We start from the raw sequence: 27,162 nt of genomic DNA on the forward strand, positions 1-27,162 counted from the left end.
GCTTGGCTTCTTTTTTCTTAACCTTTAAGCCTCATCATTTCCCAGGGCCAGGATGAGGCTGCTTATGGCTCTGCTGACCCCGTGTTTGGGCCTCCCAGTAGGCTGTCCTGCTGTGGTCAGGGCGGTTACTAAGTCAGGTTCACATTCACATTTACAGGACAGGTCTGGAGTGGGTTTTCAGCGCTAGGCTGGCTTCTCCGTTGAATCTTAACGCTCCTGCCCTTCGGAAGCCAGCCTCCCGGGGTTAGGGGCAGGGGCGGCCAGCCCGCAGGGGGGGCTGTTGAGCAGCAGGGGCCTTCTTGTAGAGACAGCAGCCCCTCGCTGCCACCCTCGTGCCTTGCCGGTGCACCCAGGGTGCCCACCTGGCCCACTGTGAGCCCTGGTGCCTACAGGCCCTTCTTCCTTGACCCCCGAGTTCTCCGGCCTGGCGGTAGCCTCTCTGCCCCTACGGAAGCATCTGGAGAGTCCTGAAACCGGCCACTCAGCCTGGTGTGAACTCCAGCGCTACGCATGGCTCACCCCTGCAGTGAAGCTCTGTGCTATAAAGTGTAAATTACCAAGGTGCTTCCGAACCTGTTGGGGAATCGCTTTAAGAAAGAGAATGCCCTCAACCTGTGTGTAGATAAGCTGATGCCCTCGGAACTTGAGGCGGCTGATTTAATCTTAGGGGGTGCTTATTACAGTTAGGTATCTGGAAAGTGGGTCTCCTTCTTGTGAAATCTGATTCCATGGCTGTTCTGGGGAGGACGTTTTCTGACGTCTTTTTGGTTTAACTGACTGCTGATGTGCACATGAGGCAATCCCAGACACAAAACCGCCTTCCTGGCAAAGCTCTCCACAGGCTCCCGTTCCTGTGGCTTTTATCCACTTCATGGAACCCTCTAAAAGTAGGAAAAATAATTCTTCTCTGCCGGACAAGCTTCTAGTAAACACTTCTTTGCATGCTTGAGTGACAAATCAGCTGGATCATTTTGAAAATAAGAAATATGTTCCAAACTATTTTTTTTTTAATTTGAGACGACCAGTATAGATTTAAGAATTTTATGTGGGTCTCCATGATAGAATATTAGTTTATATATATTAGTTTCAATTTCTCTTTCACATTTAAAGTGAGGTTTCAGGGGCGCCTGGGTGGCGCAGTCGGTTAAGCGTCCGACTTCAGCCAGGTCATGATCTCGCGGTCCGTGAGTTCGAGCCCCGTGTCGGGCTCTGGGCTGATGGCTCAGAGCCTGGAGCCTGTTTCTGATTCTGTGTCTCCCTCTCTCTCTGCCCCTCCCCCGTTCATGCTCTGTCTCTCTCTGTCCCAAAAATAAATAAACGTTGAAAAAAAAAATAAAATAAAAATAAAGTGAGGTTTCATGTTGATATAAAGTCCTGAGTATAGAGAGTTAGGGCAGGTCATTTAATAAGGTCCCTTGACCGTGGCACTCACCTGTGGGCCATGTCTGGCTCAGGGGATGCTTCACGGGAAGTTTTGTGAATTCACAGCGTTTTGTGAATGCCGGCAGTCTGGCTGTGCCTTCTGGCCCTTCTGATTTCCTAACCTCTGGTGTTTGACTCTAACTCCCTCTGAATCTGACAGAGGTGTGGAGTGTGAGGAGGTCCTCTCCCTGCTGTGTCTGGAGAACTGGGGCTGAGGGCCACAGACGGGCCCCAGAGACCTGGCGGGCGCCTCCCGCTCCCAGGCCCGTGCAGGGCGGCGGTGGGGAGAGGAGGCAAGGCAGGGACTTCCCGTCACTCCCGCGGCGCCTCCGAAGAGATCTGCTTAATAAAGCGGTAGACTCACTTCTCAGTGACTTGAACAGTCCCCAGCTTTGGCCGGGATGACAGTTCTAGGCAGTGTGGGGTTTGTGTTTTGTTTTTTTTGTTTTTTAATAATTAAGTTCTCAGTAATGACACAGCCATACGGTGCTTCCCACACTTGGATTTCTCCAAGTCCAGAGCACTTTTTATGTGACTTTAAGTAGAATACAGTAACAATTTTCACTTAGGTGGGTTTAGTACACATTAGTAGCTTTATTAGTAAAAATCGTGTCTGAAACTTGGAAGTTCTTTGCGAATTTGCATCTTCGTAGAAGCTGTAATAGACTTAGAACTAATGAGGACCAGGGAGGTTTGTTTCCTTTTTCCCCTAAGTTACTGCATAGAGGTTACTTGTGTCCGTCAGTGACTATATGTGTGTCCCGAGGGACATGAACGAATAGGGAGACAGACAGACGATGCATATATGGGTGGACACACGTGTATCTGTACATATGTACGTGTATTCACATACATACGCTTCTGATACATTCAGTGTCTGTGTGCTCTCTATGAAGCATTTAAAGGAACACTTTTCGGTTTTATGAACCCCAAAACTTCATAGTCCAAAGTCCAAAGGCACAAAAAAGTTAAAGGGAGAAAAAAGAAACAGACCAACTGGGGAGGGACCTTCTCCCTTGTGTGGCCAAGTTTCTAATCTGTAAATAAACTCGGAGCCCGGCTTCTGCCGCCTGCTTGGAAGAATGACTTCATGATTCTTTACATCTTTGAAGGCCCCACACGTCCCATTTTACCTTAGAAAGCACGAGGGTGCAATTCAGCAGAATCCGTTTCGTTCTTTTGGGTTTAACGGGTGTGAGTGCTACGTGTCCTATTTTTCATTCACCTGTCCAAGCTCAGCCTGGCCTTCCAGAACTTGTCTCTGCCCTTCTGCGTTCACCCGCGACTCACTCAGCCCTGGCGCACCTTACCAAATGCGCCCCCGTGAGGCCGGCCCCCCGCCCCGTGTCACATAGTGTCACCTCCATGGGCAGGAAAGGGGACAGCATGGAAGGGCGTGAGTGAGCAAGGTGGGGGGGGGGCGGGGAGAGAGGTCTCTCAAGTTAGAGAAAAGTGAAGTTTCAGGTTCTCAGCAAACTAGATAACCGCTTTTTTCAGACCTGAGGAAAAGTTGCCTTCCAAAGCCAAATATAAGGTTTATTTTTTAATCACCTTCGATTTGGATTATCCATGCCATAATTCCCTGCCACCCGCATGAGTGATCAGGAGGGAGCAGAAGAGGCATTTCTGCAGCAGGTGTCCGCGGGGTGGAACCTCCGGGCGCTGCTCAAAAGGAGAACCGGGCAGAATTGAGTTTCAGGCAGTGGTGGCCGCCTCCCTCCCCAGCACGTGGCCTCTGGCGAGATGCCTGTGGTTCCGCTCCCGGCTGTCGCTCCTGCCCCGGGTGTGGGCCCACCTGCAGGCGGGGGCTTTCCCATCTGTCCAGAGCAAGTCCACGAGGCGGCGCGCACACTGTTCTTCGTCAGCCTCCGTGCCTGGTTCGGGGTGGCGTGCGGGGTGCCGCTCGCTGTCCTCGTTGTCCTCTACTCCTGCTTCAGAACATAGGACACCTTCGCCGGTTTCTCTTGTGCTGCTGGGCCTCCTTGTTGTTTTAAATCAGAACCTCAGCATTCTCGTGAAGTCCGTTTTAACCTTCCCCCGTTTGCCACCTAAGAAAGCCCAAGTGAGCCTGGTGCTCTCTAGAACGTAGGAGACAGAATGGGCTCCTCTGTGGACCCTGCAGTTGTCGCTTTTCAGCCCGGTGTCGGGTCAGCGTTAAGACTTAATCCTGTCTCTAAGGTAGGTAGGATAGAAGCTACTTTGATACTCTTCCCGGCCTATGAGACCCAAGTCTTTTTCTTAAAGAGAGCGAAGTGTCCCCGAACGTTGTGTGTTGTAGGCTGGCAGCTTTGATTACTGGTTGTGTTTTCCCCTGGTGCGGTGTTACTGTAGTGGAGGGGGGGGAGGGGGAGGGGGAGGGGAGGAGGGGCGGAGGGAGGGCGGTGGGTCACCACTTACTGGATCTTAGGTTAAGGTTGGTTGTGTGCAGAGGTGATTGATACATCTTATAATTTCAGACTGTCACGTGTCACTTGATCACCTCTTCGAACTGGACTTAACCCAGACCTCTCTCTAAAGATAATTTGCAATAGAGGACAGGGCGGTCATTAACATTTCCTGCAGTGACATGTGCATTCGAATTCCACACATGTCCTTTTTTGGGTAAATTGTGTCTGAAATTATTTGATTGTTTTTAGAAAAACACACCAACTTCTTAAGCCCTAAGGCTATGTAAATAAGATGGTTTCTGGAACACAGGTGGGCAGATAGTGTGTAGAATGTCATTAGAATCATTGTATCACTGTCACTGGCCCTGGGGCTGCCAGGCCTTTTCTGATTATCAGATGCAACAAATGACGTCCAATTTTATTGACCAGTTTGGCTTCAACGATGAGAAGTTTGCGGATCAAGATGACATTGGCAAGTGAGTATATCTTCCTGTCCCCCCGTCTCGTGCGCTCCTGTTTTTTGTGAGACGTGGTTCTCCAGGGTTCTGGGGACTTGGGCGCGTTCACGGGTTGGGATGAGCCTGCCCCCACGAGGTGCCCCTGCGGTCCCAGCCTGTCGGGCCCTGAAGCAGCCGGGGGTGGGGGGGGGGGCTGAGGGCCGCGGGGCTCTTTCTCACAGGGGCTTGTCGCTGTGTATACTGAGCTTTGGTCACGAGCTCTGGTCGCTGCTCTGCCCGCACCCCCCCTCCCCCACCCCGCCGACGGCTGTGCCAGGTAGTGGCCCCCAGGGTGGTGAGTCCCTGCTGTACTTGGCGGGTGGGAGTGGACCCGGTGGCCTCCCAGCAGGGGCTCCCCACGTGTGTCCTCCCCAGCCCGCTCACCATGAGGCCGGCCGGGTGTCCCGTAGGAGCCGGGCAGGCAGAGCGCTCGTGCGGGCGAGGGAAGCGGGGGGCACGGGAGTCAGAAGGATTGGTACCATACCAAACCAGTGAGTGACAGATGTGTGGGCGATCCACAGGAATGAAAACAAAGGGTCTAGCGTCTGGCCCGGGGAAGGGAGAGGTGTTCATAAGTAAAGTATTTACGAGGAGGGTCATAGCTCATCGAGAACAGAGGTGAGGACCAAACGGCTGCTGTCACGGCGCACTGCCTGATGATGCTCGTCAGTACCCGGCGTCCGGGTGGCTCGTCGCTAGCAGTTAGGTGCTCGTGGTTCAGTGACGCAGCCGGCAGAGCCGTCTTCTGTCGCGAGCTGCAGTTTGTGGCATGTGAGAGGCTGAAGGCCCCCGGCACGGTCCAGCTGTACCATACAGCTGTGTTAGCGCAGCGGACGGAGCCTTCCCTGTAAACAGAGCAAGAGTTCAAGGCTGCCAGCTGCCCTAAGCGTCAGCTCATTTGGATGCAACATGAGCAAGGACTGCCCCCGTGGTGGTTGTGTCTGTACCGCAGAAGCGCTCGCACCAGAGCCCGCGGGCTCCCCACGCGGCATCTCGGCGCTTGCCCGTCTCCGCTCTCACTAAATGTTACCTGTTAGGAATCCAGTCCCTTTAAAATGTATATTGGGTGCTTGGAGTAATGATTGATTAGAACAGATCTTTTAAGAATTATACTGACTTTAGGGCACCTGGGTGGCTCAGTCCGTTAAGGGTCCGACTCTTAATTTCAGCCCGGATGATGATTTCACAGTCCCGAGATGGAGCCCCGCCTTGGGCTCCAAGCTGGCCATGAGCCTGCTTAAGATTCTGCCCCTCTGCCCCTCCCCTGCTCACCCTCTTCCTCCAAAATAATAAGAATCTTACTTCCTCGAGAAATTATGTTGCACAGGCTATGAGTTCCTTCACCCCTACCTTCCTGCCGATCATGCCATATGTTAGGATTTGGGGGGTGTCTATTCTGTGTATGAATTTGGCCATCCCGGGAGAAAGATTAGTGTCTGAGAGCTGACAGCCCTTGGGTACTTTTTTTGGGTACCTGTTTTGACTGTTTCTTCTTTCCAAATAACCTTTTTCTTGGTTATGTAAGTATGGCCCGTGGAACCATGGTTGTTGCCGTGGATGTTCAAGATCTTTTATGGAAAGGCTTCGAGGGTGGGTTCATTCTGTCTTACAAGGCATCCATCCCTGCCTTTCCATCCCTTCTTCATACCAAGGGAAGAGGCATCATTTAATGCAAGTAGGTTTTTGCTTTAGTTTTACCTGTGGAGATTTTAATGGTAGGGTAACTGCTTTAAATTTGGAAGATGTTGTAAATAATGTTTCTGTCCATCCATAGGCAATTAACTACTCCTGTACTTACATTTTGTTTACAGTGTTTCTTTCGATCGAGTATCAGACATCAACTTTACTCTCAATACAAATGAAAGTGTAAGTATTAAATGTTTCTTCTCCTTAGCAACACGGTATACTGAGAGGTGGACAGTGGGGCCTGGGGTTTGTCCCAGCCTGGGCGTGGATGCCGCGTGCGCTGGGGCCCTCCGCGCCCCAGGACCCTTCATCTTAGGCTGGTATCACTTCACCCACCCGTGTTACCTGCGTGGTCCCTGTGGGGATGTGAGTTTGCAACCCTGGTTTAAGATGTGACAGGGCTGCTAAAACCGGGTCACTTGTGATTACAGTCTAGACTTCAGAGAGTGCATTTTGACTCGAGCCAGATGCCTTTTATTCCAGATGTATGTCACCGGGAGAGAAACTTGGGCTAGATCAGGGCCAGCTTGTCCCAGGCACGGCTCAGACACCAAGTCGGCCCTGTCAGCAAATGATGCGGGATTGGTGTCATTTGAGTGGGCACGGTCCTGATTTTTATGTTGATTGACACAAGGACCGCTGGCTTATTGGCTGATGTGATGAGGTAGAAGGTCCTGACTGGGCTGTTGCTGTTACTGTCACTGCTGCTTAGCTGGTAAAAGCGGAGGAAACGCGGGTTGCTTTGTTGTCAGGGCGGATCTGGGACTGCATCTCGGGGCGGGGGCAGGGAGGCTCTTGGAGGGAACGCGGTGCTTCTCCGGGTGAGGGGAGTCCGGGGAGACCGTGTAGGCTTCTGTGGGCCAGTTTTGAATCGAGTCTTTGGAGGGGGAGCTTTCTGTGGGTCCGCAAAAGCTGGCGTTGCGTGCTGTTACGTTTCATTTTGGTGTGTGTGACAGACACTGTTTTAAAGGAAGTTTGCGTTGGTAACTTGTGGAGAAAATAACTTGATTTTTAAGTTTGTTTTGTTATTTTTCACTCTCTCGCTTTTATTTAGGGAAATATTGCCTTGTTTGAAGCATGTTGTAAGGAAAGAATCCAGCAGTTTGATGATGGCGGCTCCGATGAGGAAGACATCTGGGAGGAAAAGCACATTGCGTTCGCTCCGGAATCCCAGAGACGGTCCAGGTGAGGGGTTTGTTACGGTGGCCGTAATCCCCAGGCGGAGAGTCGGGGGTGGTTGGGAGACGCACATCGGATCCTCGGCAGATGCACGTATGTGACCTAGAGACCGGTGCTTCTGTCGTGGTCAGAAATGCCCTTGTCAGCTGACGTGAGGTGGTGCCAGTCTGCCCGTGTCCAGTGTGACAGGAGTGCGGACGGGTCAAGGTGATGAACTTGAAAATGCAGGGAGCATTTAGACGTAGTTCGAGAAGCGTCGTGGCGCGGCCTCTTCTGAACGGGAGGCAGTGCCGAGGAACGTAGCGAACGGCGCTCCGGGTCGATGCCCCCTCACCACTAATGTCCGCGGAAGCGGAGTTCTGTGTGGTTGCCTCCGAAAGACTGAAGGTTTCCCCAGGGGCGGGAAAAGCTGTCTCTACAAGTTAGTCTAGCTTGGGGAGACGGGATCCTGCCAGCAGTGGCCCTTTGGGGTCAGTCCAGTTGGGTTTTTTCCTGTCTAATTTGTTTGTCGCTCTGGCACGAGAACACGGACTTCTTGTTATCTGAGTAGCCATCGCCAGCATCGTCGTAGTCAGGAGAATAGCAGCGGAACTCTCCTGTTTTTTTCATGTATTTTTAAGAAGTAATGTGTCCACCTGGCAGACAATTCGAAGAAAACAGAACGTATGGTGAAAAGTACAACCCCTCCCGCCCCTGCCCCACTGGCCGTTTCTTCCTCTTGCTGGGTAGAGTGCACCAGCATCCCTGCCCTTTCTCCGCACGCACCGGCAGCTGTCGTGTCTCTTAGGAAGCGTACTGCTTCGTATTACAGAAGACCCACCTGTCGCTTAAACACAGCGACGGTGTATTTGTCTCATGATCCACAGCTGTGTAAGGTCATTAAACCTAGCGGCTTTTCTCATGCCCACTCTGTCACCGTCTGCGTGTTGCCTTGTTACTTTGTAATGACCAGGTAGCTGCAGCTCCAGGACCAGGAAGCAAAGACAGAGATCTTCACGGTGACTTTGTTTGTTTTTGTTTATTTGTTTTGTTTTTAAGATAAAGCCCCAAACTTGTCTGTCACCATCTCACTATGAAATTCTGGGCCTCGTGTTGAGTGAATTCACTGAATGGCCATTGCCTACTACTGTTCACCTTGTGATGGCAGACGGTCCTCACACCTTGGAGCAGTCGCACCCCAGCGGGGCACCCTCTGTAGAGAGCGTAGAAAATCAAGTATGGCGGTGAAGGTAGCATCCTAGAGGACAGGACAGTTGATACCCAGAGGGAGCACAGGATGATGAGAAAAGGCAACTTTTTATTATTTAACAGCTCTGTTGAGGTGTAATCGACGTACAGAAAACTTGTTTATTTAAATCTACTGTGTACCAAGTTTGGACATATGAATACATCCATGACACCATCATCTCAATCAAGATCATGAACTTATCCATCACCCGCAGAAGTCTCCTCCTGCCCTTTTCTATTGCCTTCCCCCATCTCCTTTTTGTTCCTTTAGAATAGTTTGTGTTTTCTAGAGTTTTGTGTAAGTCACATTGCACATTATATAATTTATGTCGCTTCTTCCACTCGGCATAACTATTGTGAGAGTCATTCATGTTGGGTGATGTGTCAACAGCTCATTCTGTTTTACGGTTAAGAAGTGTTCCATTAAATGGATGTACTACCCACCGAATGGGTGGCTGTGTTTATCCATGTACCTGATAATGGACATCTGGGTTTCTAGTTTTGGGCTATGGTATCACTTGAGGGTAGACTGGTAAGTTATGGTTATATATTGTAAACCCTGAAGCAGCCACTAAGCAATAAAAACAGAGTTATAGTTAATAAGCCAACAAAGGAAATTAAATCATAAAAAATACCTAAAAAGAGAACAAGACAATAAAGGCAACTGAGACCCACAGAAAACTAATAACAGTGTGATAATATTAAACCTAGGCAACCGTATCAGGATTCGTTAAATGCTATTAAACATATGATCTCATAACCCTAGTTAAAATGAAGGGATTTCAGATCGGATAAAAAAATAAGGTCTAATATATGCTGCATCTGAGAAAGAAATATAAAGACACAAATAGGCTGGAAAAAAAGAGGGTCTGCATATTTAAAAAAAAATTTTTTTTTAACATTCATTTTTGAGAGTGAGACAGAGCATGAGCGGGGGAGGGACAGAGGGAGAGGGAGACACAGAATCTGAAGCAGGCTCCAGGCTCTGAGCTGCCAGCACAGGGCCCGACACGGGGCTCGAACTCGCGGACTTCGAGATCATGACCTGAGCTGAAGTCGGACGCCTAACCGACTGAGCCACCCAGGCGCCCCCACATATTTAATAGTAAAGCGGATTTCAGAGGAAAAGCATAAAGAAAAGGTCATAAGGGGTCAGGTCTTCAGGAGATCGTAACGATTCTAAATGCCTACACACCTGTTAACAGAGCTTCAGAATATGTGGGGCAGAAACTGGTGAAGCTGCAAAGAGAAGCAGACAAACTGTGGTTACCATCACACGCGTCTACACTCCTCTGTCAGTAGTTGACCACAGGCAGAAATCAGAGACGCAGACCACCGTCAGCGCGGCCCCACCGGACATGTGCAAGGCACTTCAGGCAGCAGCAGCACCAGAGGCCCTACTGTCTGGTGCATGTGAGATATTTATGCCAAGAGAAATCCTATTCAGGCCATAAAGCAAGTCTCAGTAAGTTCCTAAGATTTCAAGTCCTGCAAAGCATGTTCTCTGACTCCGGTGGAATTCAGTTAGAAGTCAGTCACAGAAAGACCTCTGGAAAATCCCTAAACACATGGAAACTAAATAACAAGTGGGTTAATGAGGAAATCAAAGGGGGCATGACCAGACTGTCCTAGTGCTGTTTTTATGCACAAGTAGAGACCTCTCCAGGCCATGACCTTGGCTTCCACCTTAGGAAACAGAAAGACAGTAGACGAAATCATTGCGACTTAAAAGTCATCCTCTGAGAAGCTTGAGGAGTTGGTGCCCCTCCAGACAGAGCAGTCAAGAGAAGCAGGGGATACACGGTACTACCACCAGGAACGACAGCAGTGACACCACAACGTACTAAGGGCATGCTGTGACTGACTGTGCTGATAAATCTGACCCTGAGGCAGATGATCTTTAAAGACCCAGACTACCAAAGCTTTCCTGCCCCCCAAGAAAGATAAGTGGAATAGTCCTGTATCTATGAAAGTTGAATTTTTGGTTTAAAACTTCCTACATAAAACACAAAAAACTCTGGGCCTAGGTGGCTTCTCTGGTGGATTCTACCAGACGTTGCAGGAAGGACACCAGGTTTATACAAAAGCTTCTAGAAAATTGAAAAGGAGAATCTAGTGCTCATGTCATTTCTAAGAGGCCACATCAGTGTGACGTGACACCAGAGCTGACATGACATGTCATGACAAAAAATGTGACTGCGTTATTCTCGTTAATATGGATGCAGAAACGCCTTTCAAGGTTTCAGTAAATAAAGGCAACGATAATACATCATGACCAAATAAAGTCTATTTCAGAATTACAGAGTTGGTTTAATATTTGAAAATCAATCGGTAAGCGTGTGGCTGAACCGGACGTTTATACCTGATAAGAATTCTTAGCAAACTGGAGGTAGAATTTCCTTAACCTGCTTAAAGCTTCTACAGTAAAACTACGGGTTGGTAGGTTAAAAAGTGGTAAAAAGTGAACAGTGTCCCCCTAAGACCAGGAACCAGACAAAAGAGGTCTCCTCTTACCATGGCTTTTCGCTATTGTTGCTGAGGCTTCTAGCCAGTGCAGTTAGTCAAGAAAAGGAAATAAAAGCCGTCTAGATTGGAAAGGAAAGGGTAAAATTATCTTTATTCACAGATAGCAGTCACTGTCAGTGTAGAAAAATTTGTTGGAATCTACGAAAAGGCTATCAGAACAGTTCAGTGGGTTTGGCATGATCGATCAGGATAATCGTACTTCTCCGTACCGCGGCAGACAGTTGGAATTGACATCACTAAACAGTCCTATTGATAGTAGTATCAGAATATTGAATATATAAGGGTAACTGACAAGATGTGCAAGGCTTGGACACTGAAAATCACAAGACAGCTGAGAGAAATCCAGAATTGATAGATGTTTATGATTTGGAACTCAATAGTGTTCACATGCCATTTCTCCCCAGATTGATCTAGAGTCAGTGCAATCTCAAGTAAAATGATAATAGGCTTTTTGGTAACTGTCGACAAGCTGGCACTTAAATTCGTAAAGAAATGCAAAACAACCTTCATAACACAGAATTGGAGCACCAGCAGCACCCGATTTCAGAACACAGTAACTGCGACAGTGGCCGTTAAGACCGAGTGGATCGGGGGACGGAATAGAGTATAAATTATTAGATATGGTGACAGCTGACTTTTGACAGAGGTGCAAGGGCAGTTTGGTGGAGAAAGGATAGTCTGTTGAACAAACAGTTCTGGAATGGGTGAACATCTGTCTGTACCTCTTACCATATGTACACGTGGACTCAAAGTGGATCTTAAACCTGAATGTGACGCATCAGGCTGTAAAACTTCCACAGAAAATCCTTGTGACCTTGGGTTAGGGCAAGATTTCTAAGATCCGACACCAAAAGCACATGCATGAAAGGAAATTTTCATAAGCTCAAGTGCGTCAAAATTAAGCGCTTCTGCTCTTGTGACCGCACCAGTAACAGGAAGGGATGGTGCGTGGACTCGGGAGGGACACCTGCAAGTCACATGTCTGACGTGGGGCATCTGTGCGGGGCATGTAAAGGATTCTTGGGGCCCTATGGTAATGACAGCCTGGCTTTTAAACTGCTGAAGGTGGGAAAACCCCCTCGAGGAATGATAACGTGGGTGGTAGGTAGGTCGGCATGTGAACAGCAGCTCAACACCTTGGCCGTGACGGCAGTGCCACAGTGAGCGGCGCTTGCATCCTGTTAGAAGCCACCCACGTGTTGATGCACAGGGGCCAGCGGGACAGCTGAGAGCAGGGTTAGGCAGCATGTTCACGAGGGCAAGAATGATCCAGACAAAGTGCATGTGATTTTTTCTTATTGGATGACCTTCAGAATTTTCTGGATTTAGCTGGCGACTGATAGGCATCATTAAATACTTTAGTCTTTCCTCCTCTCCCCCCCCCCACCCCCCCTCAGCTCGGGGAGTACAGACAGTGAAGAGAGTACAGACTCTGAAGAAGAAGACGGAGCGAAACAAGACTTGTTTGAACCCAGTGGTGCCAGTACGGAGGATAAAATGGAGGTAGACTTGAATGAACGTAAGTCGTCTTCCTTCTGTATTCGTCTCTGTGTGTTGAAAACCGGTGTATTTTAAAACTAGGCGCCCTGGGCTGCAGGATGGGAGTTAGGTTGAAACTCCGTCCTCTGAGTCCCCTTGGAGGTTTAAGTGTCAAGGATGGGGGCTGAGGGAAGGAGCTGGCTGTCCCTCTGAGGATGGGCTGTCTCCTGCCGTATGGATGCCCTCTGTGTGGGTCTGGCTGGAGGACACAGCACACTGGGAGCTCCAGCCTCTGGGTGCCTGGCAGAAAGGGAGACCACGTAGATTATGAAAAGATGAGGAAGCTCTGTGTTTGTGGGATCAGCAGGGACTATCCTGAAGGTGACACCTTAAAGCTGAAATGATGGGAAATGGGTTCTTCGGTTTATTTATGAAACCTGTGACCCTTGAACTTGTCCCGCCTTAGTGCGAAGAAGACTTGCATTAGCTGGCCTGTACAAAAATACCGTTGACTTCTGAAAGTCCAGGTTAATTTTTACGTGCGAGAGCCATATGGATTGACACTGGGGCTTTCCTCGGGGCTGACAGTGCTCCTGTTCCCCAGGAAGGCCTCTGGGTACTCCGTTCTGGAGGCCGAACCCCAGCTCTGGGCTTCGGGTGCACTGCAGCACCCCAGCGCCGGGGGCCTTAGCGGTAGCCAGCACACCCCCACGGCGCAGACCCAGCGAGCGAGAGAGGTTTGGTCTCCCCTCTCCTTGCTTTCCCAGCTCACCATCTTCAGGAGGCAGCAGTGGGCTTTTCTGTCTGTAGCTCACTTAGAATCCACACGCCTTTATCAGGTTCCAACTGTGTGCCCGGGTACGGGACAGCACACGGTCCGCGTCCCGGAGCTCGGTCTCCTGAGGAAATGGGGAGACTGCCGTAGACTCTGGGGAGCTCGTCTGGGAAGGTCACTTCTGTGTAGCCTAAAGCGTGGTGTGCAATGAGAGCAAAGACACAGAGACCTCGTGTCGCCCCAGGGGACACATCTCTGAGGAGGCGGCGTCGAAACACACCTGCAGGTTGGGTGCGAACTGCTGGTGGGCAGCACAGGGAGGATGGGTTAGAGGATATAAACACGAGCAGCCAGGTGAAGAGAGAGGTCGGGACGTGGTCGGGAAGGGTCCCAAGCACAGAATCTTCTGTTCCCCTCGAGTGTGGCAGGTACCGCCTTCTGTGCACCAGCCCCGAGGCTCTGAACCCAAGTCTGAGTGTTTATGGACCCTTCTTTGGGGCCGCGTGTTGATTAAGTCACCGGCCCTTCATGATTTGCTCGATTCCTAGGAGGCTGGGCTGTGGGGTGGGGGCTGGAAGTTGCAGCCCTCTGACCCCCGGCTGGTTCCCCTGGCAACCAGCCACCCCGAGGCTCCCCAGGAGTCCCCGGCCGGACGGATCTGTAGCACACAGAAAGACTCGGAATCCAAGGGTTTGGGGGTGCGCTGTGCCTTCTGTGTGTGCTGACGACAGGGCACTGCGTGTGGGGAGGCCGTTAGAAGTGCAAAGTGGGGCCACACCTGACTTGGGAAGCATTTAAAGTCTCCAATTTGTGGCAGCGGAATGGCCGGCATACTGATACTGCTTCTTTTCGTTTTTTAACTTTGTTTTGGAATCACTTTGGATTTACGGCAAAGCTGCAGAGATTGTGCAGGGAGTGGCTGTGCACCGTCATCCTCCCAATGTTACTATAGTCTTGGTACATTTGTCAGAAGTAAGAAATTAGCATCTTCTTTTAGATGTAGCTTTATGTCCTTGTGTGTTTTTGTTTTGTTTTTTTTTCTTCCCACGGTATTTGTTAGTTGTTCGTTTATCAAGAGAAGCGACTTCATACCCCAGTGTTCGTGTTTCCAAGTTCGGGAACACAGGTCAGTGACAGACTTCCATGGAAGCCAGCCCCAAGAGACTCTTCACATTCCAACATCGCTTTGTACTCTGAAAGATACCAGCCACCTTCATCTCCTCAAAATCTTTCACGGAATCGTGATTTTCGTAGACATCTGCATATACCTTCTTTCTTGTTTCGGCCACAGCAGACTTCGAACGCTGCGACCCCCAGGGTACAGCGAATGCTCCCGCGGTATGAAATTGCAGACGCTTGGCCAGAAGGCCTCGCATCTGAGGGTTCAACAGAGCACCGGGAGTCATGGTAGCTGTTCCCAACCCCCACCTCAAATCCGGAGTCCTTCCTTTCCTAACTGGGACAGAAGTGGCCTTGTGTGGTATTTCTATGGGGAAAAGCAATCTTAGAAATAAGAATTGAAATAAGAAGTAAGAATCGCCCTCCGCGTGATTGTCCTGTCCCAACCACTCTGGTCCATGTTATCGTTGCGCGTCTTTTTTGAGACATCTTGTATTCCGTTAAACTACTGAAGTATTCTCAAAATGAAATTCCTCCCCTCTTTTCAGCACCCAACTGGTCAGCCAACTTTGATGTCCCCATGGAGACGACCCACGGTGCTCCTTTAGATTCTGTAGGGTCTGATGTCTGGAGCACAGAGGAGCCAATGCCAACTAAGGAGACGGGCTGGGCTTCTTTCCCGGAGTTCACGTCTCCCCTGAGGTGAGTGCCCGTGCGCCAGCTCCCTCAACCTCTCCCCTGGAGAACTGGGGGTGGCGTGCCCGCTGCTGACACCGTTTGTGAAGGTCGTGCCTGACACAAGGTTCCGAACCGGTGTGGCGGAGACGGCAACGAATTACAAGGAGACCAGCCTCATCCTCCTCCCTCTCATCCAGGATGAGCCGGGAAAGGCAGTCGCCCGGGAAGGTGTGGCCCCGGCAGGTTACGTAGCAGGGCGCCGACGGAAATGCCGTCTGCAGGCGCCCGTCTGGCCCCACCGAGCTATCGGGAAACAGGGTTGAGGAGAATGGGAGCAAGGTGGAGCCCAGGGACTCCTGACAGGTGCCTCTGTGCAGAGCGCTGCCTAACAGTGCAAAATGTGTCTTCAGGTGAAAGGTAACATCAACTTGTATGTCGCTTGTAGTTAGTCTGATACTTAGGGGTGTGAAATCAGGGGCGTGAAAGGTAGGGCCGTCCTTCTTGTTACTTGTAGCATTCTTCACGACAGCACCCTGTCATTTCATAGTTTTCCTGAACAGCTTGTCCGCATTTGAGTATTAACTATGGATTTCAGGCCTTATTAGGCTTAGTTTGATTTGCTAAACGTGGTTTTATTTTGTCTACTGAGGGAAAAAAACAATCTCCACCGCCCCATTTGAAAGACTTTGTGGCTTTCCCTGCTCTAACGGGTAGCGGTAACTGCAGGCCGGAGGACAGGCTGTTAGCAGCTGCGGTTATGCCACCCTCGGCAGACCGCAGAGCTGGCTCAACCCACACGGCTTTCCGGCGGCGGCGGTCGTGCCAGCGGGAAGTTCTCGTTCACACGTAAAAGGGAGATTTGTGGGCAAGTTATTTCACTGGCTCCGCCCTCGCACCGGGCCAAGGCCACCGCCTTTCCGCCTCTGGCTGCGTGTGTGACCGGAGGTTAGGTGCCCTGGGCTACTTGGCATGTTGTTGAAGCAGCATGCTCGCCTTTAACCCTGTGCACAAGTCATGCCGCCTCTTGAAGTATCACCAAGGCCCTGAGACGGTTTGGCTCGAGGTAAAAGTAGGGACTTTGGTGAAAATGGCACCACGGATGCAGCTGGTACCACACAGGGCGAGCCCCTGCCTTCCCAGCCCTGCGGGCCTGGCGATCACGCGGAGGATGCGGGACTGGTGCGTTTTGAACCTTCCCTGCGCACCTCTGGGAAGTCCCTGAGCTACTGTCCGGCTGCTTTGGCGGAATGTTTCCCTGCCCACGCTCGTCGACCTTCAGGCAGCGCACTTGTCTGCACTTAGACCTCTGTGTCGGCGGAGTCTGTAACCGACCGCCCGTGTCGCCCCAGCGAAGCCTGGATGTTCAGAGGGTTTTGTGAATAATGGTAACTGAGGGCTGTTTCCCACTGCTAACGAACTGAATTTTCTCTTTTCTAAAAGTACTAAAGATTCTCTAAGGAGTAATTCTCCAGTGGAGATGGAAACCAGCACTGAACCGATGGACCCTCTGGCTCCCAGTGTTGCCGCCCTGGGAGTGCAGCCGGAAGGTGGGTGCGGAGAACAGGGCACGAGCCTGCATGCCCACCGGCCGCTCGTGCCAAGGCTGTTTGGGCTTTAACTCTGTGCTTAGTGTTCTAGATCTAGTTTTTTCCGTCCACATAATAGGTTTGGGCTCAAGGGCCGATAGGAGTCAGGAAATCGGGATGGTAGGTCTGACGTCCACGGGGCAAGTGCTGAAGAGAAACGATGTGTTCGTTCCAGAGCCGAGCGCGTTGATTCTAGAAGGCGTAAGGGATCTGAGTTGTCAGTTACTCAGTCCTGTCAATGTGCAGAAATGGAAACAGGCCCAGAGAAGAAGAGCCCAGTTAGCCTGCAGAACCCAGTGTGAATGAGATCGGAATTAGTCACGTGTGTTTTCAGGACCAGCTGGTGCCCAGTTCTTTAGTCACTTGGAGTTTGCTTTGCTGGAGCCTGTGTGTGTGTGTCCAGGCACGTTCCAGGCCGTAAGGCTGTTCATTTCCTTCTCACCTTTATGAACAGTTGAAATGGGTCCAGTGGATTGTCACATTATTCAAGCTGTACACACTGTTCCTTGCAGAGGCCCTGAGCTCTTTTCAGCCTGGCGAACAGGGCTTGGGAGGAGGTTGGTGGAAGGGGGGATGCGAGGGGTTAGTATGTGGAAGGAAAAGAGAAGTAGATAGATCCTTAGAACAAGAAGCGAGGACACGGGGGGTGGGGCCCAAGAACCAAGGGGTGGGAAAAGTAATAAAATCAGTAACTAATATTGGATTTATTTGTTCTGCTTTTAAATAGTTTATATAGATGATCTCATTTTATCCCTTAGCAGTTTTGCACGTGGGTTTAGTTACCCCCATTTTACATATAAGAAAAGTCTTGCCCTAGGGTTCTTTAGCTAGTAAGTGGTGAGGCCGGGGTTTGAATTCAGCAGGTCTGACCGCAGAGCCCAGGCTCATAACCAATATAGCGTATAGCTCCCTATTAAGCAGAACAAAGAAATAATCCACGAGGAACCACAGGAAAGTAACTTAGGAAAAGCAAAAAGGACCCAGTCGGACCCAATTGAAAATAGGACCCAACTGAAAGAAAGAATGAGAACAGTACCCTGAATAAACTGTCTCCTCGGTGCTTGTGGGCTAAAGCGGGTGAATATATGTGGCTGCCTAGAGTGCTGTCTGCTGTGAACCGGAGCATCCAGCTGGGAAAGCCAGCTGGGAGAGGTTGGGCGTGTGGGTAGGTGCTGAGCTGGGAAGGCCGGAGGGGGCCCATGGTCCTGAAGAGGGCCTGCAGGACGTCTCCCTAGTGGGCAGTTTTCAGAAGCCTGTGCCCATCAAGAACTGGCCGAGGCGGCAGCCAGCAAACAGTCTCTTTCTTTTCCAAGCAGTAGCTGGAACGCCGGGTGGCTGGGTCTGCACGGAAAGCGGGGCCCCGTTCTTGTTGGTTTTGGTCCGTGTGACCATCAGCTGTGTTGCTTTCAGCTCCAGGCAGCGTAGCCATGGAGGCCAGCTCTGATGGAGAGGAGGACACAGAAGGTACAGACAAGGTAACTGAGACAGTGATGAACGGCGGCATGAAGGAAACGCTCAGCCTCACTGTAGATGCCAAGACAGAAACCGCAGTCTTCAAAAGGTAACCAGGGCTGGATCACGCTGGCAGCTTCAGGTTGTGGGAGGACGGCGGGGGGAAACCTCAGATGTTAGCATCTTTAATTTGATTCCGATGTGGGTTCAGACATTGGCCGGACCTCTTCCCAGCTTCTCTGTTGAGCCCAATAAATGTAAACGAAGACATGGAGAGTTTGGGGTCCCTGAGTGCCTTTTTCTCTCTTTCTCTCTTTCTCTCTCTGTGATGCTCAGAAGACTGTGGATTAAGTCTAGTGGGTTCTAAATAGAGGAGTATAGGAAATGGACATTTCTGTAGTCACAGTAGAAATTGACGCGCATACGGGCTCCAGCCCGTCAAAACCCAGAGGGTCAATGTCGTGCACATCACTTTCTCCAGACACAGTGCAGCCGTGAGAATTCAGTAGCGAAATGGTAGCTTAAGAAACATTTTGCACATTAACCGCACTTTTAAATTTTTTTTTTTTCAACGTTTATTTATTTTTGGGACAGAGAGAGACAGAGCATGAACAGGGGAGGGTCAGAGAGAGAGGGAGACACAGAATCGGAAACAGGCTCCAGGCTCTGAGCCATCAGCCCAGAGCCTGACGCGGGGCTCGAACTCACGGACCGCGAGATCATGACCTGGCTGAAGTCGGACGCTTAACCGACTGCGCCACCCAGGCGCCCCAACCGCACTTTTAAATTCATGGAGCAAAACAGGGATCCTAATGGAAAATAAAAACGGAAAACTGAAAGAGTCGCAAACACGTCCGTCAAAACTTGTGTGCTGCAGCGGCATCCGCGCTTGCCGCTGTGGCCTCTGTGCTCTGCTGAGCCTTTCGGATTGGAAGGGGCGCTTCCCGCCTCATTAGGAGGTCACTGCAAAACACACAGCAGGCACGAGAAGGGACGTGGACTTTCCATGTGAGCGTATACGCACACAACTTTAAAGTTAGAAGCTAGCAGGGGCGCCTGGGTGGCTCAGTCGGTTAAGCATCCGACTTTGGCTCAGGTCGTGAGCTCACAGTTCGTGGGTTCGAGCCACGTGTCAGGCTCCGTGCTGAGCATGGAGCCTGCTTATGATTTTCTCGGCTCTCACTCTCTTCACCCCTCCCCCCTGCTCGCACTCTCTTTCTCTAGAGTAAATTTTTAAAAAAATCGGTAGCCTTTCTCTGCATCAGTAATAAGCAGCCAGGACCCATCATAAAGGCATTCATAAACTACATCAAGTTTAAGATAATTCCTGAGTAATTGAACCCACGTATCTAGAGAGAGTTGGGAAGAACTGGCAAAAGCAGTCCCAGAAGAAGTGGACACACGGAGGCCACGGCGGCGAGGGTGGCAGCACTGTGCGTAGAGGCCCGGGGCAGAGGACAGTTGGGCATCGGGTCGTTGTGAGAAGCCGGGTGGAATTGGGAGGCGCCCGCACCGGGGCACTGTGCCACCATCGCCAGAACACATGATCTTCCCAGCATGAGTCCACAGCAGTACAGCGAGGTGGCCCGTTCCTCGCCAGTCACGTGCCGCAGGCCATGACTACATTTTACGAGAACGGCAGTAACACGCGGTGAGCACATCAGGATAGTTGCTTTCGTGAGGATGGGGTGGGGGGGTGCGGATAAAGAAGAGTAAGGAACCAGGTGACTCGGGTGAATCTTTAGACTTTAAGCCGATTTCCTCCTTATAGATTGCCTCGACCCTCCCGAAAGCCACCGAAGAAAATCATCCCACATTGGGTTTTTCGTAAGCAAGTGCAAGACAGGACTCAGCTCTAAGAATGACGGCCCTTCCCGGAGGGAACCGCTAGCTGCCCTTTAGCTTATGTTGGTGCCAAAATTATGGCGTCAGAATGGGAAGTCTGGACAGGATAGGCCACAGTCTGCTTGTCCAGCCCCCAGAGAGCCACAGCACTTGCTACTTACCTTCCTCCGCCAGAAGCCACCGAAGGGGTAGAGAACCCTGCCAGTATCTCGCCCGCCCAAGCCCTCTGACCCCTTCGGAGCCGCTTTCGCCTGTCGTGGCCACCCTTCTCGCCTCTCTGCCTTCACGGTGCTCCTCGAGGAGCTCCATCCCACTGCAGGCCCCCGGTCCCCGGCTCACGTGACAGGGGCAGCAAGCCGACCGGGGTCCCTCCGGCCGACCGTGTGATGCTGGGCTGGGCCCCGAAAGCAAAGTGCTGTAACTAAAGACTCATTCCTTCAAACAGGTTCATTTGACACCTCCACCGAGTCTGCAGTTCTGCTTATGTGCAGTCGTGGACACATTCCCCCCCCACATTCCTCATTTATAGGAGTATTCTGAAACTCTTGTACGTTTCTTTTTCTGTTTTGCACACTGGGCTTCAGAGTGTTGAAATCCTATCGGTATGTATGGCAACACGGGCCGTTCTCGATCCGACACCGGCCGCATTACGTCATCCTTCCTCCGGTTCCCTCCTGTGTGTGGTCCTTTCCGCCCGTGATTTCCCCGTCACCGTCTGTGGTCCCTGTGGCCCCTCCCCTGAGCATGCTCAACCCCGGGGCTCTACTCCGTGGCAGCCGTGACTTCCAGGGTCATTGCATGTACCGTCATCCTCCCCCCGAGCTGGCAGCCCGGGCATCTAATGCTGTCTGTCATCCTCTTTACTGCAGCGAGGAAGGAAAACTGTCTACCTCTCAAGATGCTGCTTGTAAAGATGTGGAGGAGAGCCCTGAGACAGCAGAGGCGAAGTCTGCGGGCCCCCGGCCCCCCAGCAGTAGCCCAGAGCAGAGGTAACTCCCCGCTTCCTCGGACCTGCCCAGGCCCTGCTCTGGCTGTGGCTCTTGTCTCCTGGGAGCTGGGAGGAAGGTTGGCATCCAGGGCTGGGGACACAGGAGGGGTCCTTACAGGTATCCTCAGGCATTCAGTGACTTAGCACGGTAACATTTTCTCAGGCCACATCTAGGCAGGGTGCCTGAGTCAAGGTCTTAGATCAGTTTACCTCCTTACTCCAAAAGCTAAAAAGCTGACTGGTTTTTGGAGATTCAGTAACATCACTGGCTCTTTAAAACATTACTGGGAATGGAAAGGTCTTGGATGCTGGCATACCTTCCCCCTTACACTTTTTTTTTTTTTTTTTTTTTTTTTTGAGGACATGTTAAGTTGAGGCTGATACTGAGCTCTTCTGGGTTTGGGGTCCCGAGGCTGTGGCAGCCAAAGTTCTCATTGGGCCCACCAGCCACGGGCAGCACCTGGTGCCCCTTTTCCCACGATCACGCATATGTGACCCATGGGGAGAGCCTTCCGGGAGGCCCTTTTATGAATGTAGCTAAATATTCTTAAGTCTTAGATGATTCCCTGTACGGTTTTTGTTTTTGCAAAATAGTTGTCTTGCTTAAGCCAGAGCAGAGTGATTTGGAATGTGATGTTTTCTTTCTAGTCACCTTTTGCTTAGACTGAGCCAGTGGTCTGAAGGGATAGGCCAAGCCAAAGCCTCAGCCGCCGAGGGCCGGCGCCCCGGCCCGTACGCACGGCCTCGCAGGTAGAGCAAGGGCGGCCTCCGATTGCTCCAGAGCTCGCACAAGAAGAGGACTTGCCCTTGGACCACAAGGAACTTTGCTCAGCACTTCCCAGAGTTAACTTTTTTGGTTATATACATCTAAGTTTGTACATTCCTTCCATAAGGAATAAAGTAACCTTTAAAGCCATTTCAGAGAAGTTGTACTTTCCCCCTCGCCAGACCCCCACCCCCCAAGTCTTCGTCATTTTCGGGGTAATGGGACCAGCGGGGGCCAGCAGGGGGCGCGCTCTGTTCACTGGTCGGCAGACCTGTAGTGCAGCAAACCCTGCTTTGGTTTCTCTCCTGGGAATGACAGCACGAGGGTTTGCTTTTGTGATTAAAAAAAAGCCTTTGGGGCATATGAAACAGATGAGTTACAAGAACTCTTTGAGCATGTTGGCTCTCGTGCGGGCCGTGGGAGGAGGCAGAGTGACTCCCCACCCCCGAGGGACCCAGCCCCGGCTGTGCAAGCGTCCGGGCAGGTCACCTGTTTTGCCTGGGGTTTTCGGGTTAGGTTTTTTCAAGGCATTTTGTAGGATCTTACCCCTCGCCAGTTATGTCACCTCCCTCCTGCTACTTACACATTCCCTTCTACGAGAACTGCTTCGAAGGCCGGGTCGTCCAGGTCTGCTCCCGTTCAGACTAGTCGCTTCGGGAGCCTCTTGGTTTCTCGGGCACAAGTGTTACAGGAGGCTCAGGGGTCATTTCCTTGGATCTCTGGAGCGCAGATTATCTGCCTCCGGGGAACCCACCTAGAAACATCTGGTGAGAAGAGTCCTGCCTGTCCGTCTGCCGGACTCGGGTGGCGGGGTGGAGCAGGGCGGGGGGGTGGTGGGGAGAGGGGCACTGGGGAGGGCTGGCGGAAGAAGACCAGGGCGTCCCTTGTGCCCGTGCACTCATCTGTTTGTCCTTCCTCCATCCAACACACGTGAGTGTGGCAGCCATTGGTCTAGGCCTGAGGGTGAAGCAGTAGGTTAACAGGCGCCCGGGTGACATAGGGACGTGTAGAAAGAGGTGCCGCTGAAGAATCGGGAAAGCTGGATGAGATCAGGAGTCCCGCTTAGATGGGGCGGTGGAGGAAGGCCGCTGAGAAGGTGGCGTTGAGCTGCCGTGATGGCAGGGAGAAGGTAAGTCGTCCGACGCGTCACATCTGTGCCCTGAGTGACGTGTGGCAGCGTTGGAGGTAAAGAGAGCCGTCGGGACTCTCCGTGTGCCCTATTCCCCACACGGTTCCCGTCACAGCTGGGCGTGATGCTCCCTTGGGGTGACGGGCGCACTGCCACGGGATTTAATCGGTAACTCCTGTCCGTCAAGCACGTACGACTCCTGTGCTGGCCAGCGCGCCAGGCACTTTGCACGCGTCCCGTCTCCCCCACCTCCGGGGGACTTGCCCCCCGCCTTTCCCAGAGGGAGAAGCTGAGCTGAGAGAGGTTAGAGAACGCGCTGGAGGCCCAGCAGCCTGTGAGCCGTGATGGCGGGGTCCGTACCGTCGTGTCTCTGAGGCGCGGAGACTCCTTGAATGTGAGCAGCGTGTGTCTCTCGCGGAGCCGGCTTCTGGGCTCTCTGTCACCACTAGCAGGTGTCTGGAGCCTTGGGCTCGTGAGCCGCAAGCCGGTCCCGAGGCACCTGTGTGCTTCCCCAGGCATTTCTCAGCCCCCTTTCCCTAGCCTGTGCTGCAAAGTTCTGGAAACACGGCCAAGACTATCTTACACGTTTGGCCCGTCGTTTTGGCAGGAACGTGGGGTTCGTGTGTTGTCCAGCCTTCCCTCTTCTGTGCGCCCGGCCTCAGCCTAACGCTTGCCCGGCAGAAGCACGTTTGTGAAAGTGCTTCTGGAAAGCCTGTTTTCCAGAGCTGGCCTGTTTACAAGCTTTTTCCCCCCTCCTTCGGTAGGAGAATCCTGTTTTTCAAGTGAAATTTTATGTGGGTTCTCATACGTGGAACACATAAACAGGTGTTTGGAAGGAGGAATGAGCAAGGGAAGGGGCTCATGACGGGTCCGGGAGCAACTGTCTGAAAGCGGCCGAGCTAGGCCACACCTGTGCTCCTGGGAGGCTGAGGTGGGACGGCTTCACGGAGCCCCTCCCTGCTGCAGCCCTGCCTGTGTGCCCGTTCACCACCGCAGAGGGGAAGCTAGAAGCTGTTCGGTTAGGCTTCCTGGAGGTTTGTTTCTGTGAAGCAGTCCATTAAATACCCGCCTCCCCGCCAGTGCCAGGCCTTGCACTGGGCGTTGGGTAAACTTGGGAAAGGAAACGTCCCCACCCTCGGGGAGCTAAACGGAAGTTTTTCACGAACCGTCTCACGTTTCCGCCTTGAGTGCCTCAAATGTCTGTCTCTTCCCCCGCAGGACTGACCAGCCAAGCACGCCAGGCGACACGTCGGTCAATGGCCCCGTATGATGAGTGACCTCCGCCGCCGACTGAGGGCTGCACGTCGCCACCGTTCGGGGCCCCCGGAGACTTCACCTGGAGCCCGCCCAGCCGCCACTGCTGCACTCGCTCTGCAAGGGATCAGGACCAGCAACCTTTCTATTCTAGATTCTAAGACATTGTACAGAGAAATCCAGAAGTGTAAAAATATTGCACATTGACAAATACCAAGAATTTTTGCGTATGTTTATATTGTATTGTTCTAAATAATGGGTAGCCTGTGAAATACGATCTTGCCACCCGTGTAATAATGGCAGTAATACTGTAGTTCAAATGGCTGTAAGAATAGTTTTATAAAAGTGAATACACAGATCTATTGTATTTGAAACATAACTATTTGACAATTATTAGTGTGACCAAAGTATTAGGCAGTTTTCGTACATTTTTCACCCTGTACAAAATTCTGAATTCATTTCCCTTCCAGGCTGGCGAGGAGTCGTAGGGTTGAAATGCCCTCTGAGTGTTATTTTGGTTGGTCTGACTTACAAACGTGATTTTGAATAAGAAATATTTGGTGTTCTTTTTATAACCAGCTTTCGATTGGTAACTGTTTTCTGTATTGTTTTAAACGGATCAAAAAATGTAAGTCTATGGGTAGAGATTAAGTATTTATTGCTACAGCTTAGTTGATAAATCGATGTTATTGGAAAGCCATATGTTCTGTTAAAGTCTCGTTTGCTTGAAATGGTTATTCCTACAGGTGAGACACTAGACTGTTTGGAGTGTACCTGGCTTGTGGTTTGAGTTATTTTGTTTTTCGTTTTTGTTTCTGTTTTTTGTTTTGTTTTAGTAGTTCCTCCGCCTTTTAACCCATTCACCAAAATTTACCTTGTTAACAAGCATCACCAGTGAACATTTCCGAGCAGTTTGCGTATTTAACGAACCTACATCCTGCGAGGCAGGTCAGTTGGAGAATGCTCGTGCTGCTGATGGGTTAGAGCGCGTCCATTTCACAGGCTGGTATTCTAAAACCAGAAATCAAAACCCGGCACCTAAGCATGGTGATTGTTTTCCTGTACCTTGTGAGGTTTTCACTCGTAAATTCTAAACCAGTGTATTTTTTTTTTTAGGACTGGTTTGTGTATATATATAGTGATTATGGATACTAATTCAGTGTAATTTATAATTTTCTATGTCAATATAAAGATACATCACAGCCTTCTCAAACAGCTGAAGCAATATATTGTATATTGCCGTATCGTCTGGGGAAAGGGTTCAGTTACTTCACCTCTTGCACTTTTAGACGCAGATCAGTTTTTCATTTCTGTAATAGGAAATTATTCACGTATTTTTACATCATTTGTTTTTCCTGACCAGTATTTAAAACCAAAAGGATATTCTGAATAATGGCCAACGATTTTTTTAGAACTAGCATCCCAAGCAGCGTGCCTAAACATTACATTGCATATGGAAATAAAAAAGAATCAAATGTTGAATGCCTTATTTCTTATTTACTTTTCCATTGTAAATGGTGTCAAAACTCTGTGTGAGGCTTACCGAGGCCGACCCAGCACTCCGGGACCGTGGGGTCGGCAGCGCGCCCGGGACGGATGGCGGGGGTGCTGTACCTGGCCTTGGCGCACCTCCTCAGGAACCCGTGCTGCCGTGAGCTCCTCTCCGAAGAGACTGTCCTCGTGCGTTCTCCTCCGGAACCCAGCACCGCCAGAGGACAGGCTCCTTCCACTTGTCTCAAGGACGCGGACTCCCGGGGACGGCCGACGGACGGTCCGCGATGGTCCCGCCAGCCGCCGACGGGGCTCGACCGCCTCCGCGCGGTTGGCTTCTCCACCGCACCCCAAGGTAACGCAGCGTTTCATCCCACCTACTGCCGATGAAAGAGCGACTCGAGGTTTTTCTTTGGAGTGGCGTTCTGTTAGCTCGTTTGACGTGGCAGGGAGGACACAAGGGTGGAAAGAGGCAAGCGTGCTGGGGACGCCAGCCCGAGGGCCAGGAGCGACCCCGCTCTCGCGTTGTCTCTGACTTCTGTGTATTGGCCATACCGAATCGCGAGCCTAACAGATGTCTATAATACAGTACCTGTATTAAAGATAACTGCGGCAAAAATAAAGCCTGATTCTTTGTTTCTAGAAATCTCCTCTTGTGCCTCGCTTGGGCTTTAATAAGCAGACAAGGTGTGTAATGGGCGGGGCCTCCTGACCGTGTACCAGGTCCCGAGTGAGGAGTGGGCCGTCCGCAGGGCCTAGCGCTGTAAGCCAGGCACCCCGAACCGCCCGTGAGCGGCGCACGGGGGCCCAGTAAGTATACTTCCGCAGGCGGAGACTCCCCGCCAGCTCTGGTCTTTAGGTGGTTCACCTGGTCCTGGGATGCCTCCGTGGATTGCGCTTCTCCAGGCCGTGTGGTTGGTCTCCATCCCTACCGGTAACTCCGCTGGTAAAATTCTCAGGTGCCCCATCATGAGGTTTAAAACACGGTGCTACTCTTCAGCCTCTCCTTTTTCACTTGCCTTCCACCTGTCTGCGCCAACAGGCGTGGCTGTTCCCCGAGCCAGCCACCACGACCCTCTGTGCTGGGCCGCGCACGCCCAGACCCTGTGGGCATCGTGCTGGGTGACCAAGGGCACCGGCTCTGGGGCCAGGGGCTTGTGATCGCGTCCCGCCGAACCCTCTCGTAATGACTGTCTCCCCACCTTTCCCCGCCAGGTGGAACTCGACAGGGACACGTTTTCAGGCTGAGAAGTAGCTAGAATAGTCCTTTGCCTCATGGTAGGTGCTTCAGAATCGTTAGTGTTACTTCTCGACCCCATAATGTCACAGACTAACCTCCCTAAGTCCTGGCTCTGAGCCTGTTTTATTGAAACCCTGTGCCTCCTAAAAACCTGAGCGCCTTCGCTCCAGTCAGATGGGCTGAATTAGTTCTCTGCTTCAGGGTCAGCCACGTTCAGCACCAGCTGCATTCACAGGTAGGTTTCCTGGAACACAGCTGGGGCCGTGTGTTCACGCACTGTCGATGGCCACGTGTGCACTGAGGGAGAGTGGGGGGTTAACGCTGCCTCACTCACTGCGTCGCCTGTGTTCCTTGTGCACCCTGGTGCCACTTCCTTGTCTGGATCCCACCCCCATCCACGTGGATCCCTTTCCTGTCATTAATTCTCAGCAGTCAG

At 51.4% G+C, this 27,162-nt stretch overlaps 1 protein-coding gene across 35 annotated transcripts in view; it reads left to right on the top strand.

The window, feature by feature from the left end:
- Positions 1-25,474, top strand: part of PPP6R3 (protein phosphatase 6 regulatory subunit 3) — a 136,732-nt gene extending 111,258 nt beyond the window's left edge. For 6 of the 35 annotated variants that reach the window (XM_045486153.1, XM_045486163.1, XM_045486189.1 and 3 more), the window contains 10 exons: positions 4,188-4,285; positions 6,118-6,172; positions 7,047-7,177; positions 12,322-12,443; positions 14,846-14,999; positions 16,416-16,522; positions 17,972-18,122; positions 20,443-20,460; positions 20,728-20,847; positions 21,495-21,762. In XM_045486153.1, coding sequence (XP_045342109.1) covers positions 4,188-4,285; positions 6,118-6,172; positions 7,047-7,177; positions 12,322-12,443; positions 14,846-14,999; positions 16,416-16,522; positions 17,972-18,122; positions 20,443-20,460; positions 20,728-20,847; positions 21,495-21,600 — 1,062 coding nt within the window. In that variant the 3' untranslated portion in view covers positions 21,601-21,762. The other 29 variants (XM_045486179.1, XM_045486161.1, XM_045486172.1 and 26 more) reach the window with 11 other exon arrangements.
- The last annotated feature ends 1,688 nt before the right edge of the window (positions 25,475-27,162 follow it).

Source organism: Leopardus geoffroyi, chromosome D1 (genome assembly GCF_018350155.1).
Source record: "Leopardus geoffroyi isolate Oge1 chromosome D1, O.geoffroyi_Oge1_pat1.0, whole genome shotgun sequence".
Taxonomy (NCBI): Eukaryota; Metazoa; Chordata; class Mammalia; order Carnivora; family Felidae; genus Leopardus; species Leopardus geoffroyi.